Genomic DNA, 14162 nt, shown 5'->3' on the forward strand with positions numbered 1-14162 from the left:
TCCCTCCCCTTTCTTGATCTTACAGTCCCCATCGCAAGAAATAGACTCTATTACAAACCCATTGATTCCTACAGCTATCTCAACAACACTTATTCCCACCCTGCTTCCTGCAAAGACTCTATCCCCTCTCCCAATTCCTCCGACTACGCCGCATCTGTGTCCAAGATGAGGTAGTCCACACTAGAAGATCCGAGATGTCCTCATACTATAGGGAATGGGGGTTCCCCTCCCCCATCATAAATTAGTCCCTCCCTCGTGTCTCCTCGGTAGCCCGCAGCTCCGTCCTTGCTCCCCCTAGTCGCAACAGAGACATAGTCCCCGTAGTCCTTACCTTCCATCCCATCAGCCGTCGCATTCAACACATAATCCTCCGAAATTTCCGCCACCTCAAAAGGAATCCCATCATTAACCACATTTTCCCATCTCCACCCCTTTCCACCTTCCGCAGAGACTGTTCCCTCCGCAACTCCCTGGTTAACTCATCCCTTCCCACCCAAACCACCCCCTCCCCAGGTACCTTCCCCTGCAGAAGATGCAACACTTGTCGCTATGCCTCCTCCCTCGACTCTGTCCAGGGACCCCGACAGTCCTTTCAGGTTAGGCAGCGGTTCACTTGCATCTCCTCCAACCTCATCTACTGTATTCGTTGTTCAAGATGTGGACTTTTATGCATCGGCGAAACCAAACGCAGATTGGGCAATCGTTTCACGGAACACCTTCGCTCAGCCCGTGTGAACCAACCTGATCTCCCGGTTGCTGAATACTAATTCTCCTTCCCATTCATACACCGACATTTCTGTCCTCGGTCTCCGCCATTCTCAGAGTTAGGCTAAATGCAAATTGAAGGAACAGCATCTCATATTTCGCTTGGGCAGCTTACAGCCCAGTTTTATGAATATTGATTTCTCTCACTTCAGGTAGCTCCGTCATTCCCCCCCCCTCTCTCTCTCTCTATCTATCCCTCCCCCACCCAAGTCGCACTAGCTTCTCATTTTCACCTTACAAACTGCTTACAATGGCCTGTTTCCTTTAGCAGCGTTACTTTTTTGCATACCTTTTATGCATTGTTCTTTATCTCTCTACATCTCCGTTTATATCTCTCGTTTCCCTTGTCCCTAAACAATCTGAAGAAGGGTCCCGACCTGAAATGTCACCCATTCCTTCTCTTCAGAGATGCTGCCTGTCCCGCTGAGTTAATCCAGTTTTTTGTGCCCATCTTCAACAATCCACCCATCTGTCTTGTCAGGCACAATTAATTATTTTGGACTATTGACAAGATTATACATGGGAAACTGGTCCAAAAGTTTAGAGCCCATGGAATCCACACCAAGTTGCCAATTCAGAGCCAAAATTGGCTTTGTGATAGGAGGTAATAAGTGAAGATGGAGCATTGTGTTTTAATTGGAAGCCTATGACAGTCGTGTATCAGAGGGATTGGTGCTGGGAAATTTTATTACAGGTGCACAACCTTTTATCCGAAGTTCCGGAAACCGAAAAACTCCGAAAACCGGCCATTTTTTCCCAGGATGTCGCCTGCACACCAAAGATCGCGTTTGGCGCCAAACTTGACCCGAAACGACCCACAGTGAACCCAGTTCAGTACTACTGTAGCGGCTGCCTCTTCCCCGGAGACCGGGGAGACACTTAAACATCTGTAAATCATTGCTTAAACGTTAGTTTGGAGGGATTTTATGTGAATGGGGTGGGGGAGCGGGTGAAGGGGTCAACTTTAATTCTTAGTCCCCTACCTGGTCGGAGAGGCGGGGAGCGGTCAATGCCTTACTGGTTCGCCGTGCAGTAAGCTCCGCAGCGCTGTGGCCGCCAACTCCCAGCTGGGGCTGCGGGCGTCCGGCCGCGGGCTGCGCCGGTTGTAGCTCCGACCCCGGCAACTCTACCCCTCTGCGGGGCGCTCCAAATCCACCGCCCCGGCCCCAGCTCCGCGAATGTTGGGAGTCGGCGGCGTCGCAGCGCTGGGATACCAGTGGGGAGCGGGCAATGCCTTACCGGGTCGCCGTGCGGTAAGCTCCGGAGCGCTGTGGCCGCCGACTCCCAATATTTGCGGAGCTGGGGCTGCGGGCGTCCGTCCGCGGGCGACGCTGGATTTGGAGCGCCTCGCAGCCAGGGGTAGAGTCCGGGGTCGGAGCTCCAACTGCGGCACGCGGTCGGACGGAGCCCCCTGCTCCGCGATGTTGGGAGTCGCCGACCAGGTAGGGGACTAAGAATTAAAGTTTCCCCCTTCACACCCCACCACCACCACCACCACATAAAATCCCTCCAAACTAACTGACTAACATTTATGCAATGATTTACAATGATTCCCCGGTCTCCGGGGAGGAGGCAGCCACTCCAGACTTTTCAAGCCGCCTGCGCTACCTACCTAATCTACGCTAAAAATCTTCCATTCGTAAATCCGAAAATGTCCGAAATCCGACAAGTGTCTGGTCCCAAGGCTTTCGGATAAAAGGTTGTGCACCTGTATTTGTACTTTACATTTAAAATTTTGGATTTAACGTAAAAGATTTGATATGCAAGTTTATAGATGCCATGAAAATTAGTGATACTGTTGGTTGTGAGAAGGGTACTAAACTTGGATGCTGAATTTCTTAAGTGAGGATGAAAAGTGATTGAATCAATGTCATTCTGCCGATTGTCTCAAAGCAAAATATTGTTAGCAAATCATCCATTGTTGGCAGTTTTGTCAAAAAGTACAAAATAATGGAAGCTGTATTAATCAAATTAATTAGTCAGAATCTGGGGGTGACCGACCAAGAAGATTGCAAATATCAAGAGTATGGTTTTCCAAATATGCTTAGCACAAGCATAATAGGGCAAAGAAGCAGGCCCCAATTCCTTGCTCACTCATATTGTTACAAAAGAATAGCTTCAATTCAGGTGTGTGAATGTTTGCTTCAATTTATACTAGATGATCCTGGAATTTGACATGTCAAGATGATTTAAAGATCCATGTATTTGGAACTGGGATTTACTTTTTGTGGTATGAATTACAGATTCGAAGTAACCATATCAATCACATGTATTTCCAGGCTACTTTAATATAGTCAAATGATACACTGCACTACCTCCGACTCAACAATTCACTTTATCACTGATTTTGTTTTGATTGAACTTCCATCCTCATTTTTCATGAATTGAAAACAGAAGATGAAAATAACAGGACTGATCGTTACTGAACAATGAGGTGTTTTATTGTTCTCTATCCTGACACTCAATCTCTCCCAAAAGATAAATATCCCTCCACTTCTTTGCTCCTTGTTACCTGTGAGAGGCCTGGTGAAGAGGCATGGCCTGGCGGCGTTGCAGGGAGATTTGGATGACCTTTGTTTATTTCGTGTGTTGTGTAAGCAGCAGGTCCTGCCTGTCTGGGCACCTGTGGGACCTGACAGAGACACTAAATGTTAGGACAAAGTGGTATTCTCAAAACATAGCAACATACATTATTTGTTAGAGAATACAATTATTTGAGTTTGATCATGATCATTGGGCTATGATGTTTGATGGGGATCAGAAATGACAGCTGCTGCTGCTTCTAAGAAATCTTGTGTATTAAAATACAGGAAAGTAGAAATGGCAATTTGAAATTCATCATTTCAGAGAAAGGTTGTGTTCCTGAAGCTTTGCTATATTTTAATAGTATTAAATAAATATAAAAGAATCAACCAATCCAAGTTTATTTGCAATTAATAAAACTAATTTAAATAGATCAAATCAGTGATTAAAATGCCAGAGTGTGAAAACAAGATGTTTTCATCTCCTTCAATGCCAAAATACTCTAAATGTGAAAATGTATTAATTTAAAATCTATTACAATATTGATAAAACCACACAAAATAAACGTTTCTTTCCCCATTTAATTTTTATTTTATTGATATAAAGTTATTTTCCTTCCAGGATCATCACCAGACCACACACATTATACCTTTTGTAGTGGTTCAGGAAATGTACTCAAGAACTTGAGCATCAATTTGCATTTTTATGCATTATATAGCTAGGATATAGCAAATTATATGTTTCAAGATTAATACGACTTATTTTTATTCTTGCAGCATAATGCTACGATGAGATAAGATGCCATTCCAACAATGGTATAAATCTTAGGGAAATGCCCAACCCTTGAATTAGGAAAAATGTTGCGAGTTGAGGACATTGTGAATAGATTAAGAAAAATATACAAATCAGAGTAAAAATGTACAATTAATCAGTAAGTTCCACCACAAACAAGCTCATGTCTTCTTCAGGATTAACTGGTAGCAAATAAGTCTTGTGCAATGTTCGTGATATGATGGTATGGAGCCAACAACAAGTTCCACATTACAACCGAATGGTTAAAGAATGCAACAAAAACAATCACAAATCCTCAAACACAAATTATGGCAAAATCTAGTCGGTCTTACGAGGATATTGTCATAATTGTAATATATGTTTAATTATTAACTTTTCAAAATGTTGCCAGGACCTGAAGGCCTAGGGAAGATGTTGGGCAGGAAGCTGACAAGTGATCTAATGGAGGTTTAGAAGATCATGAGGGGGAAGAGGGTGAATGCACGGTGTCTTTTGTCCAGAAAAAGGTAATCAAGAACCAGAGGACATAGGTTTACGGTGAGAGGGGAAAGATGTAATAGGACCCTAAGGATCACCTTTTTTGCAGTGTGTGGTGAGTATATATGGAATGAATGCCTGAGCTATAGGGAGAGATAGGACAGGCTAGCACTGTAATCCTTGGAGTGCAGGAGGATGAGGGCTGATCTTTTTGAGGTGTATAAGATCATGAGGGGAATCGATAGGGTGATTGGACAGTTTTTAACCCAGAGTAGGGGAATCAAGAATCAGAGAATATAGGTATACGGTGAAGGGAACATTTCATAGGACCCTGAGGGGCAGCTTGATCACACAGAGGGTGCTAGGTATATAAAACGAGCTGCCAGAAGAGGTAGTCGAGGCAGATACTATAACAACATTCAAATACATGATACATGGATAGGAAAGGTTTAGAGGATATGGGCCAAACTCAGGCACATGAGACTAGCGTAGATGGAACATCTTGGTCAGAATTGACAGAGTGGGCTGAATGGCTTGTTTCTGTGCTGTGTCACACCATGATTCTAAAATATCTATCCCTTTGCATCATGCAAGAGTTACTGATTTGTAATGGTCTTGGATAATCTTCCATAACTGGTTCTCCACTTATTGGGAAGGTATGGTAGGGAGTGGATACAGAAATGCAATATTATTATTTGGGTTTTTGAGAGTAAATGAAACAAACAGTTAAACCTTGCATTTTTAATTCCGTCTTTCAATCAGTATACAATAAGTCCAGATCAGAAAGCACACAGCATCCATATAACTTGAAACATCTGATGGCAAACTATTGTGCCTGCTTCAATCTGAGGATGTGCTTGATTGTTTAACAAAACAAGTTAACAGTTCCCATCTGGGAAGCATTACCGCTGAAACATATAGGAAAAGCAAGCAACAGACATACCAATCAGGACATTATACCCATCAGGAAAGATTGTATAGCCACAGGGCTTTTCCCCAAGATGAAAAGCTATATGATGTAACCCAGTACAAATGTGGGGGGAATAACCATACACAAGATAGCTAATTACTTACGAGGGTAATCAAGATGATCTACATCTGAAGAGCAGCTAGAACTCAGAACATACTAATATAAAGAGATGAGACAAGAGATGACAGAGATCTAAAAGAGGTTTCTAAAATCATGAGAGGAGTAGATCAGGTAGACACACAGAGTCTCTTGCCCAGAGTAGGGGAATTGAAAACCAGAGGACATAGGTTTATGATGAGGAGGTAAAGATTTAATAGGAACCTGAGGGGTATCTTTTTCCACGCAGAGGGAGGTAGGTGTATAGAACAAGCTGCCGGAGGAGGTAGTTGAGGCAGGTACTATCGCAACGTTTAAGAAACATTAAAATAGGTACATGGATAGGACAGGTTTAAAGGGATATGGGCCAAATGTAGGCAGGTGGGACTAGTGTAATGAGACATGTTGGCTGGTGTGGGCAAGTTGGGCTGAAGGGCCTGTTTCCACACTGTAAGAGTCTATGACTCTGACGATGACAAACAAAAAACCAGATAAACAGCACCGGATGTTCAGCTGGAGCTGCCTAAAGCCCAATGAAATGAACATTGAATTTTCCAATTTCAGGTAACTTAATCCCCCTTGTTCCTCTCTTACTGGTCTACCGAGGGTCTCTCTCCCTTTCACCCTTTCCATTCCTCATTAACTCAACTTATCATCCTCGCCTACCTGGTTCCATCTGCCCCTCACCCATATACTCATCTACCTGCTTCTTCGCTTGTTTCACCTTCCCCGCCACCTCTCTCAACTGGTTCCATTTGCCCAACATTCCTCCCTTATCTGTTTTCACCTATCAAACTAAGATTGCATCATCCAATTAAAAGACTGAATGTAACCAAATAATCTGCAAGTCTATTCCGCCAAGAGAATAAACTCTTCCTTGATATTGTAATTCCACTTCCCAAAATGAGCCAGAACCATTTTCAAGTACAGAAGAATCAATTGCTACTCCATCTTTTTTTAGAACAAGATGGCTATACCAACAACTTAGCCATTAAACCAAAACCCAAGTACAAATTCTAGCCCAGTGATTATTTTTTCACTGTAATTACTTTGAACTTATCACAACCATCAAAAGCATGTTCTGTACCACATGAACAGGAAACTCGAACACATCTTGCATTCAAGCCCATTGCACAGAAATGCAATGAAATCCAGCAATACAATAAAAAAGGGTGGGGGGGGGGGGGGGGGGGGGGAATACACCCACACAGAACATCCCAAAATCATATCTGTCCTTTTGAAAATGGCAGGCAGTGACGAGTGGGGTGCCACAAGGCTCAGTGCTGGGACCCCAGTTATTTACAATATATAAGAGTAATTGGTCAAATGATGATCTCCTACTGCACCTATTTTCTATATTAACGATTTAGACGAGGGAATTAAAAGTTACATCTTCAAGTTTGCGGATGACACAAAGCTGGGTGGCAGTGTGAACTGTGAAGAGGATGTTATGAGGATGCAGGGCGACTTGGACAGGTTGGGTGAGTGGGAAGATGCATGGCAGATGCAGTATAATGTGGATTAATGCGAGGTTATCGACTTTGGTGGCAAGAACAAAGCAGATCATTATCTGAATGGTGTCAGATTTAGAAAAGGGGAGGTGCAACGAGACCTGGGTGTGCTTCTACATCGGTCATTGAAAGTAAGCATGCAGGTACAGCAGGTAGCGAAGAAAGCTAATGGCATGTTGGCCTTCGTTGCGAGAGGATTTGAGTTTAGGAGCAAGGAGGTCCAGCTGCAGTTGTACAGAACCCTGGTGAGACCGCACCTGGAGTATTGTGTGTAACTGGTCTCTTAATATGAGGAAAGACATTATTGCTATTGAGGGAGTGCAGCGTAGGTTCACCAGGTTAATTCCCAGGATGGCACGACTGACATATGATGAAGAATGGGTTGACTGGGCTTGTATTTACTGGAATTTAGAAGGATGAGAGGGAATCTTACTTAAAGGATTGAACAGGCTAGATACATGAAAATGTTCACGATGTTGGGGGAGTCCAGAACCAGGGGTCACAGTTTAAGAAAAAGATAGGCCATTTAGGACTAAGATGAAACATTTCTTCATCCAGAGAGTTGTGAATCTGTGGAATTCTCTGCTACAGAAGGCAGTGGAGGCCATTTCACTGGATGGTTTCAAGAGAGTTAGATTTAGCTCTTTGAGCTAAAGGAATCAAATGATATGGGGAAAAAGCAAGAATGGGGTACTAATCTTGGATGATCCGCAATTATCATATTAACAGGCGGTGCTGGCTCGAAAGGTCGAATAGCCTACCCCGTACCTATTTTACTATGTTTCTATATTCTTTGTGCACAAGAACCCCAAATAATTTGAATTGAGATAGCACTAGGAGACAACCTGATGATGCTGAATTTCTTCATCGCATGTTATGATTTATTTTAAAATGTAACAATTTTTTTATAATAATGAAAATTCAGTTGAATTAATCTGTCTCGCATGACAGGAATGATGCAGACAAAAACACAAGCAAGGCAAACTTGAAAGGACTCCCTTACAGAAAATAACTAAATAATAGAAGTTGCACTAAGGTAGGTGGCCATTGGGCCCCAGAGTCTATGCATGCTATTTCTGTTGGTTAGCATGCAAGTATTCTGCACAGTTTGGCTGCTCAGTATTTTTAAGTATGCCTTGTTATTCTTGGCAAACCTTTTCTCACTCATTCAATCAGGGTTAATGCCTTGACAGTTATGGTAGAATGAGGGAGACATTGAGCTCCAAGGTTACAGATTATGGAAGTCTATATTTCTGCTGCTGTTGATGGTCCAAAGTTCCTATGAATGCCCAGTTCTGAGCTGCCAGTTACATTCTAAGACTATCCCTTTTTATCAAATTTGTCATTATTGCTATCCTGAACAAATGCACCAACCATAGATAGACTGTCAAGTATGGTCAAGCAAGTTTATCCCTTGGTTACACAAAAAAGCAAAACTCAGCGGGTGCAGCAGCACACAAAAAAGCTGGAGAAACTCAGTGGGTGCACAAGTTTATCCCTTGTATTTGTTCACTTATGACCTGCCACAGACCCAGCTGTGTCTTTCAGGTCAAGATATGCACAAGCAATGTGTTGGAGAAGTCTGGCACATTGTCTACAAGAGACAGTTCTGTACCAACAACTAGGTCAGTCTGACATCTGTGAGACCACTCTCACAATTCAGACATGTTCCTTGATTTTTCTGCGAGTTAATGCTAGGTTGTCTGTCCAATTTTATTATTTAAACATAGTGGTGTTGGTACAACTGAGCAACTACATGGAGTAAATCTGGACTGGACAAGGATGGTAAATTTCTTCCCGTGAAAGACACTGGTTGTCTCCATATTTTGTTTTATTACGATCTAGTAGTCTTCATGGCCATCATTACAACATATTTTAACTAAGGGGGTTTCCAACCTAAATTGGAATCTGGTGAAAGATCAAAACTTAGATTTTCTATTCTGATTTCCTGAATATCTTTTTGCCTAAATAATTAAATCTATACCAGCTGTTTCGAATGGAGCTTCTATTTAATTCTCTAAACCAGTAATGATCTTGTACATCTCTATCAGATCCCATCTCAACCTTCTTTACTCCAAGAAAAACAATCACAGCTTCTCCAGTCTAATATTATAAATCAAATTTCTGAACCAGAGAAACATTCAGGTAAATCTGTCCTCTTTCATCACATCCTTGCTAAAGAATGGTGACCAAAATTGGATACAGGATTCCTGTTATGGCCCAATAGATGTTTTAAACAGATTTAATATACCTTTCTGATTACGAGGACTATGCGACTATTCATAATGCCTAGGATTCGGTATGCTAGAACCACCATTCTCATAGCACTCCGTTCAAGGATTTATGTAGTGATTCACTCAGATTCCTTTGTTCCGGAACAGAGTAAAGGTGCACTTCACTTTGCACTCCTCTATATCTGCCACTTGCCTGCCTTATTAATAACCTTTTAAAACTATGGATATGCAAATAAAGAAGTAAACCTACTCTTGATTTAATACAGTAGAACAAATAATTTAACATATTTAATGATATAACGGTGCTAAAATCCTAACATAACTGGGGACAGTAGTATGCAAGGGTTAGGGACTGCAACTACATATGCCACAGATAATGTCGAAAAAGATTTAGCACATAACAGTATGCCATTGTAGGCAGCTATTAAGCCATCTGTCCTGGGTCTCAGAGCAATTATTCCAAGCAGTTATTTCCCCTTCAAGCATTTATTGTACGGCTGTCGGGCAATTTAAAAAAAATGAACTGATTGCAGTTTTTAAAAATCACATTGTGAAACAATAAATTAGTAATATACTGGATCGAGACAAGTTGGAAAATTCAAGTACAATGGGAAGTGCTTTCCTTTATATCTACTGACATAATCTGAAATTCCTAAATTCCTCTAACACATTGCTCTTCAAATCCTTCTTCAGTCTACAACCCTCAAAATCTCCTTGTTCCTCCAACTGCAATCTCCTCTAGATTTTCTTATTAAAAAGCATGGTTAAGGCCCTGTCCCACTTACCCGAGTTACTCACGAACTCTCCCAGGTTTTCCCCTAGATTCGAACTCGGATAATCACGGTAAGAGCTGTTCGTGGGTACTGTGGGCTATTTTTTTTACTCGTGGCCATTTTTCAACATGTTGAAAAAAGGTCCCGACTTACCCGATGCCCTGAGTTCCTACGGCTGGCATTACGAGCCGCTACGAAACATCTACGGACTCGCTACGGACATTTCCCGAGTTTGAATCGAGGGGAAAACTCGGGAGAGTTTGTGAGTAATACAGGAAAGTGGGACAGGGCCTTTATAGATTTATGACAAGAGCTTACACAAGAGCGGTTTTCAGGACAAGACACTGCATGGTGTAATAGTTAGGGTAGAAAGGGACAGGGAAAGAAACAAGCTGGATGAGAGCAGCAAAGAGCCATGGTAGATGAGATTTGTTTCCTGGACATTGTTCTCTACCTGTTCTGGGTTTTGGTTGCCAATGCAGACCTAGTTTCAGAGCAATGTGAGCGTCATATACCACAGAAACAAGTCTTTTAGCCCAATCGTCCTTGCTGATAAAGGTCTATTTTCCCACATTGTCAGGTAGATGCCAATAGACAATAGGTGCAGGAGTAGGCCATTCGGCCCTTCAAGCCAGCACCGCCATTCAATGTGATCATAGATGATCATCCACAATCAGTACCCCATTCCTGCCTTCTCCCCATATCCCCTGACTCCGCTATCTTCAAGAGCCCTATCTAGCTCTCTCTTGAATGTATCCAGAGAACTGGCCGCCACCGCCCTCCACAACTCTCTGTGTGAAAAAGTGTTTCCTCATCTCCGTTCTATATGGCTTACCTTTTACTCTTAGACTGTGGCCCCTGGTCCTGGACTCCCCCAGCATCGGGAACATGTTTCCTGCCTCTGGTGTGTCCAAACCCTTAATAATCTTATATGTTTCAATAGTGCCACTGCAGTAACTGTATTGGAAAATAATTGGCTGCAGGTGTAGTTTGTTATGAAGTGGAGGTCTTCAGCATTATATCTAGGGTAGAACTGGTCCCATAGCCTTTATTGACTCCAGAAGTATCACAAATTGACAAAAGAAAAAACAAGTCTGTTTATGGTCATATGAAAGTTCTGTTTTGCCATTCAGGAACTATAGATAGTAAACTGACACAAGATCTTAAGTATACATATTTTTGCAGTTAAAAGATTGTAATATAAACTTCTGTTCCATGATTATCAATCACCAACTAGTAATAAGGTGTCCAATAGTGGACAAAGAGAATCACTGAAGATTCTTTTCCATCATCACCTGAGTTACCCAGTTATTAGCATTAATTCAAAGGCTTAATATGAAATTAATCTAGATCCTTCCAAGCTCAGCATATCATTCAGTACTGCCTGTACTCAAATTCTGTTAGGTAAACATATTAAAATAACAAATTGAACTTATGGGCAAATCGCCATCCTAAAATGTCACCAAACACAGAATCTTTGTGTTTCTATCTTATTATGTTATAGAAAATACAAATCTAAATTAATTTACAATATTACATGATACAATGACAATGTGTTTTTAGATAGTAATACAATCCAATGTCAGATATTTATCATTGACATCCATCAGGTTCATGTGATGACATGAAGTTCAACAGCTATTGAAGCTGTTGCAACACCAAATGTGGCATGCTGCTTGTTTACGCATTTGCTTGGAAACGTAACCTAGAAAAACATCATGCATAATCTTGGGATGCATGGAACAGCATTTTGTCTTCTCGTGCGCCCAATGAATCTGGTATAAACATTGTGATACTAATAGCACCTACAAACATCTTAATACATTGCAGTCAAAAACACATTTTTACTGTGCATTCCTTCAAATCATTTACAGTTAAACCTGATAACACAGAAAGTTGTTTGGCCACCATCAAACAATGGCCATTATACCGCCACATGCTCCTTTGCTTGGGTTAAAAGCTTAGCCGAGGATCAATATTACAATCCCATCGCCAGAAACAAAGACTAAAGCAAGCATTATTTCTAGATAACATGGAAATTTCAAACATGTGCATCAGAACCAATTAAAAAAAAACTACTTTTTGGAATGCATAATCATTCTCAATACAAAATGATATTTATTATGCCCGTATCATGAGATCTAATCACAAGAATGTAATTAATTTCATTACCAAGACAACCTAAAGGCAAAACTAATTTCACAAGCAGTTCTGCATATTAACAAAGCAACTTGAAGTTGTTTTCTGGAGGGAAAGGATGGACATTGGCAACATTATATTTTGCCAAGTACTTATTTCTTAACTGCATTGTAATCCGCGAGCTTTGTTCCAAGCATTATTTTGCAATGAGTATATAGAAAATTGAAATATATTAAAACCGACATTTAAAATAAATACGTTGCAAAAATGAGTAAAAGCACACGTAAACGTTCAAACTTAATAGAATGTCATCAAACAGAAGCAAATTATTCAACCATTGCTCCTTGCCTCATTTCAACACCAAGCCAATCCAGTTATTATTTGGAATTGATTTCGCCATCATGAATAAGAGGCTGGATTTCATGTGGCAAGCAGACCTAGAGGCATTCCTTGATATTCAGCAGGGTCAAGCCTCAAGCCATCTGGCTAGTTGTGGGTTACACAGAAAAGCTGGAGAAACTCAGCGGGTGCAGCAGCATCTATGGAGCGAAGGAAATAGGCAACGTTTCGGGCCGAAACCCTTCTCGGCCCGAAACGTTGCCTATTTCCTTCGCTCCATAGATGCTGCTGCACCCGCTGAGTTTCTCCAGCTTTTCTGTGTAACCTTCGATTCTCCAGCATCTGCAGCCCTCAAAACATCTGGCTAGTTGTGGGTAATGTCTTCAAGGCAAAGATGAAGAAACTAGACTACAATACCGCACAAATGACATTCAAGTGGAGAGTGTGAAACGGAATTAGGTAGCAGTAGAGAACAATATGGTTAGAATATAAATTTTCTCTGCAGCTATGACTGGAAGTTCAAAAGATTGGACTGTCTGGTTGGTTGCATAGTTATGGACAATCTTGAAACAAACTTGGGAGTTTGAGGTGATGGTTATGATTGCCACAGTTCGCAAAGGTACAAGAATAATGTAGGGAGTATTCAGAATGTAGTCTTGGCTCTCCACCATTATCCCATATCATAAAAACGTTTTTGAAATGGATGTCCATGTTTCAAATGCAATCCATTAATCATGGGGATGGATGGGTTCATTTTCAGGCTGGATGAATGAAATTGTAATTTTCATCGAGTTCAAGAAGTGAATTCAAGATGAATTGTTGAATCAGTATATCAAGGAACTAATTAGAGAACATACTATTTTAAATTGTTTCCTTTTATTTAGGCTGTCCGTTGGGATTGAAGGTAATTTGCTTCCCCTCTGGGTCCGTAGGCAAAAGAGGCCTTCAAGCTGTAGAGTCTGCCACTGATGGGACAGGCGATGCCAGACAAGTGAGTAGTTTCTGGGATAGTATGTTCCTTAATTGTGATTCATTAGCTGTCAATACATCGACTCTAAGGTTCTAAATAATATTGTATATTCACTACACTAGCTATTTCTATGAGTCTCTCTGAGGTCGTTCTGTTTTTCATTGGTACTTTCAAAACATCCTTTGAACTCGTCCTTGGTTCACCTGGTAATCTCCTCCGATAACAGCACTCAAAAGAGTCTATTTCAATAGCTTGATCTTGGTCATGCCCACCCAAAGCAATTGAGTACAATCAGGATCCCCATGTTTGGATGTTTAGCTGGAAGACAATGTTCAATTATCCATGCAATGGATTTGGAAGATTTTGAAACGTTAGTACTGTTTGTGTCTCTACAGTACCTCAAGGTGGATAGTTCAGGTGACAAGGCATATTGGAGTGGAGGCATCACTGCTGCTCAATAGACGATAGACCATCAGTTTTAAGGTCTAAAATCTTAACCTTTAAAACCCCTGCTTTGGCCATATTGAAGCAAATGGTCAATTTCATCATTTTCATTGGCCTTTGCTGAGAGGT

General features: G+C 41.4%; 1 protein-coding gene across 9 annotated transcripts in view; it reads right to left on the minus strand.

The window, feature by feature from the left end:
- LOC129711635 (eukaryotic translation initiation factor 4 gamma 3-like) overlaps nucleotides 1-14162 on the minus strand; it is a 189340-nt gene that overhangs the window by 137088 nt on the left and 38090 nt on the right. For 7 of the 9 annotated variants that reach the window (XM_055659429.1, XM_055659426.1, XM_055659423.1 and 4 more), the window contains one exon: nucleotides 3278-3397. The exons of the other annotated variants lie outside the window; for them this stretch is intronic. In XM_055659429.1, coding sequence (XP_055515404.1) covers nucleotides 3278-3303 — 26 coding nt within the window. In that variant the 5' untranslated portion in view covers nucleotides 3304-3397. The remainder of the gene's footprint in view (nucleotides 1-3277; nucleotides 3398-14162) is intronic. 9 annotated transcript variants of the gene reach the window in all.

Source organism: Leucoraja erinacea, chromosome 30 (assembly GCF_028641065.1).
Source record: "Leucoraja erinacea ecotype New England chromosome 30, Leri_hhj_1, whole genome shotgun sequence".
In the NCBI taxonomy this organism is placed as follows: domain Eukaryota; kingdom Metazoa; phylum Chordata; class Chondrichthyes; order Rajiformes; family Rajidae; genus Leucoraja; species Leucoraja erinaceus.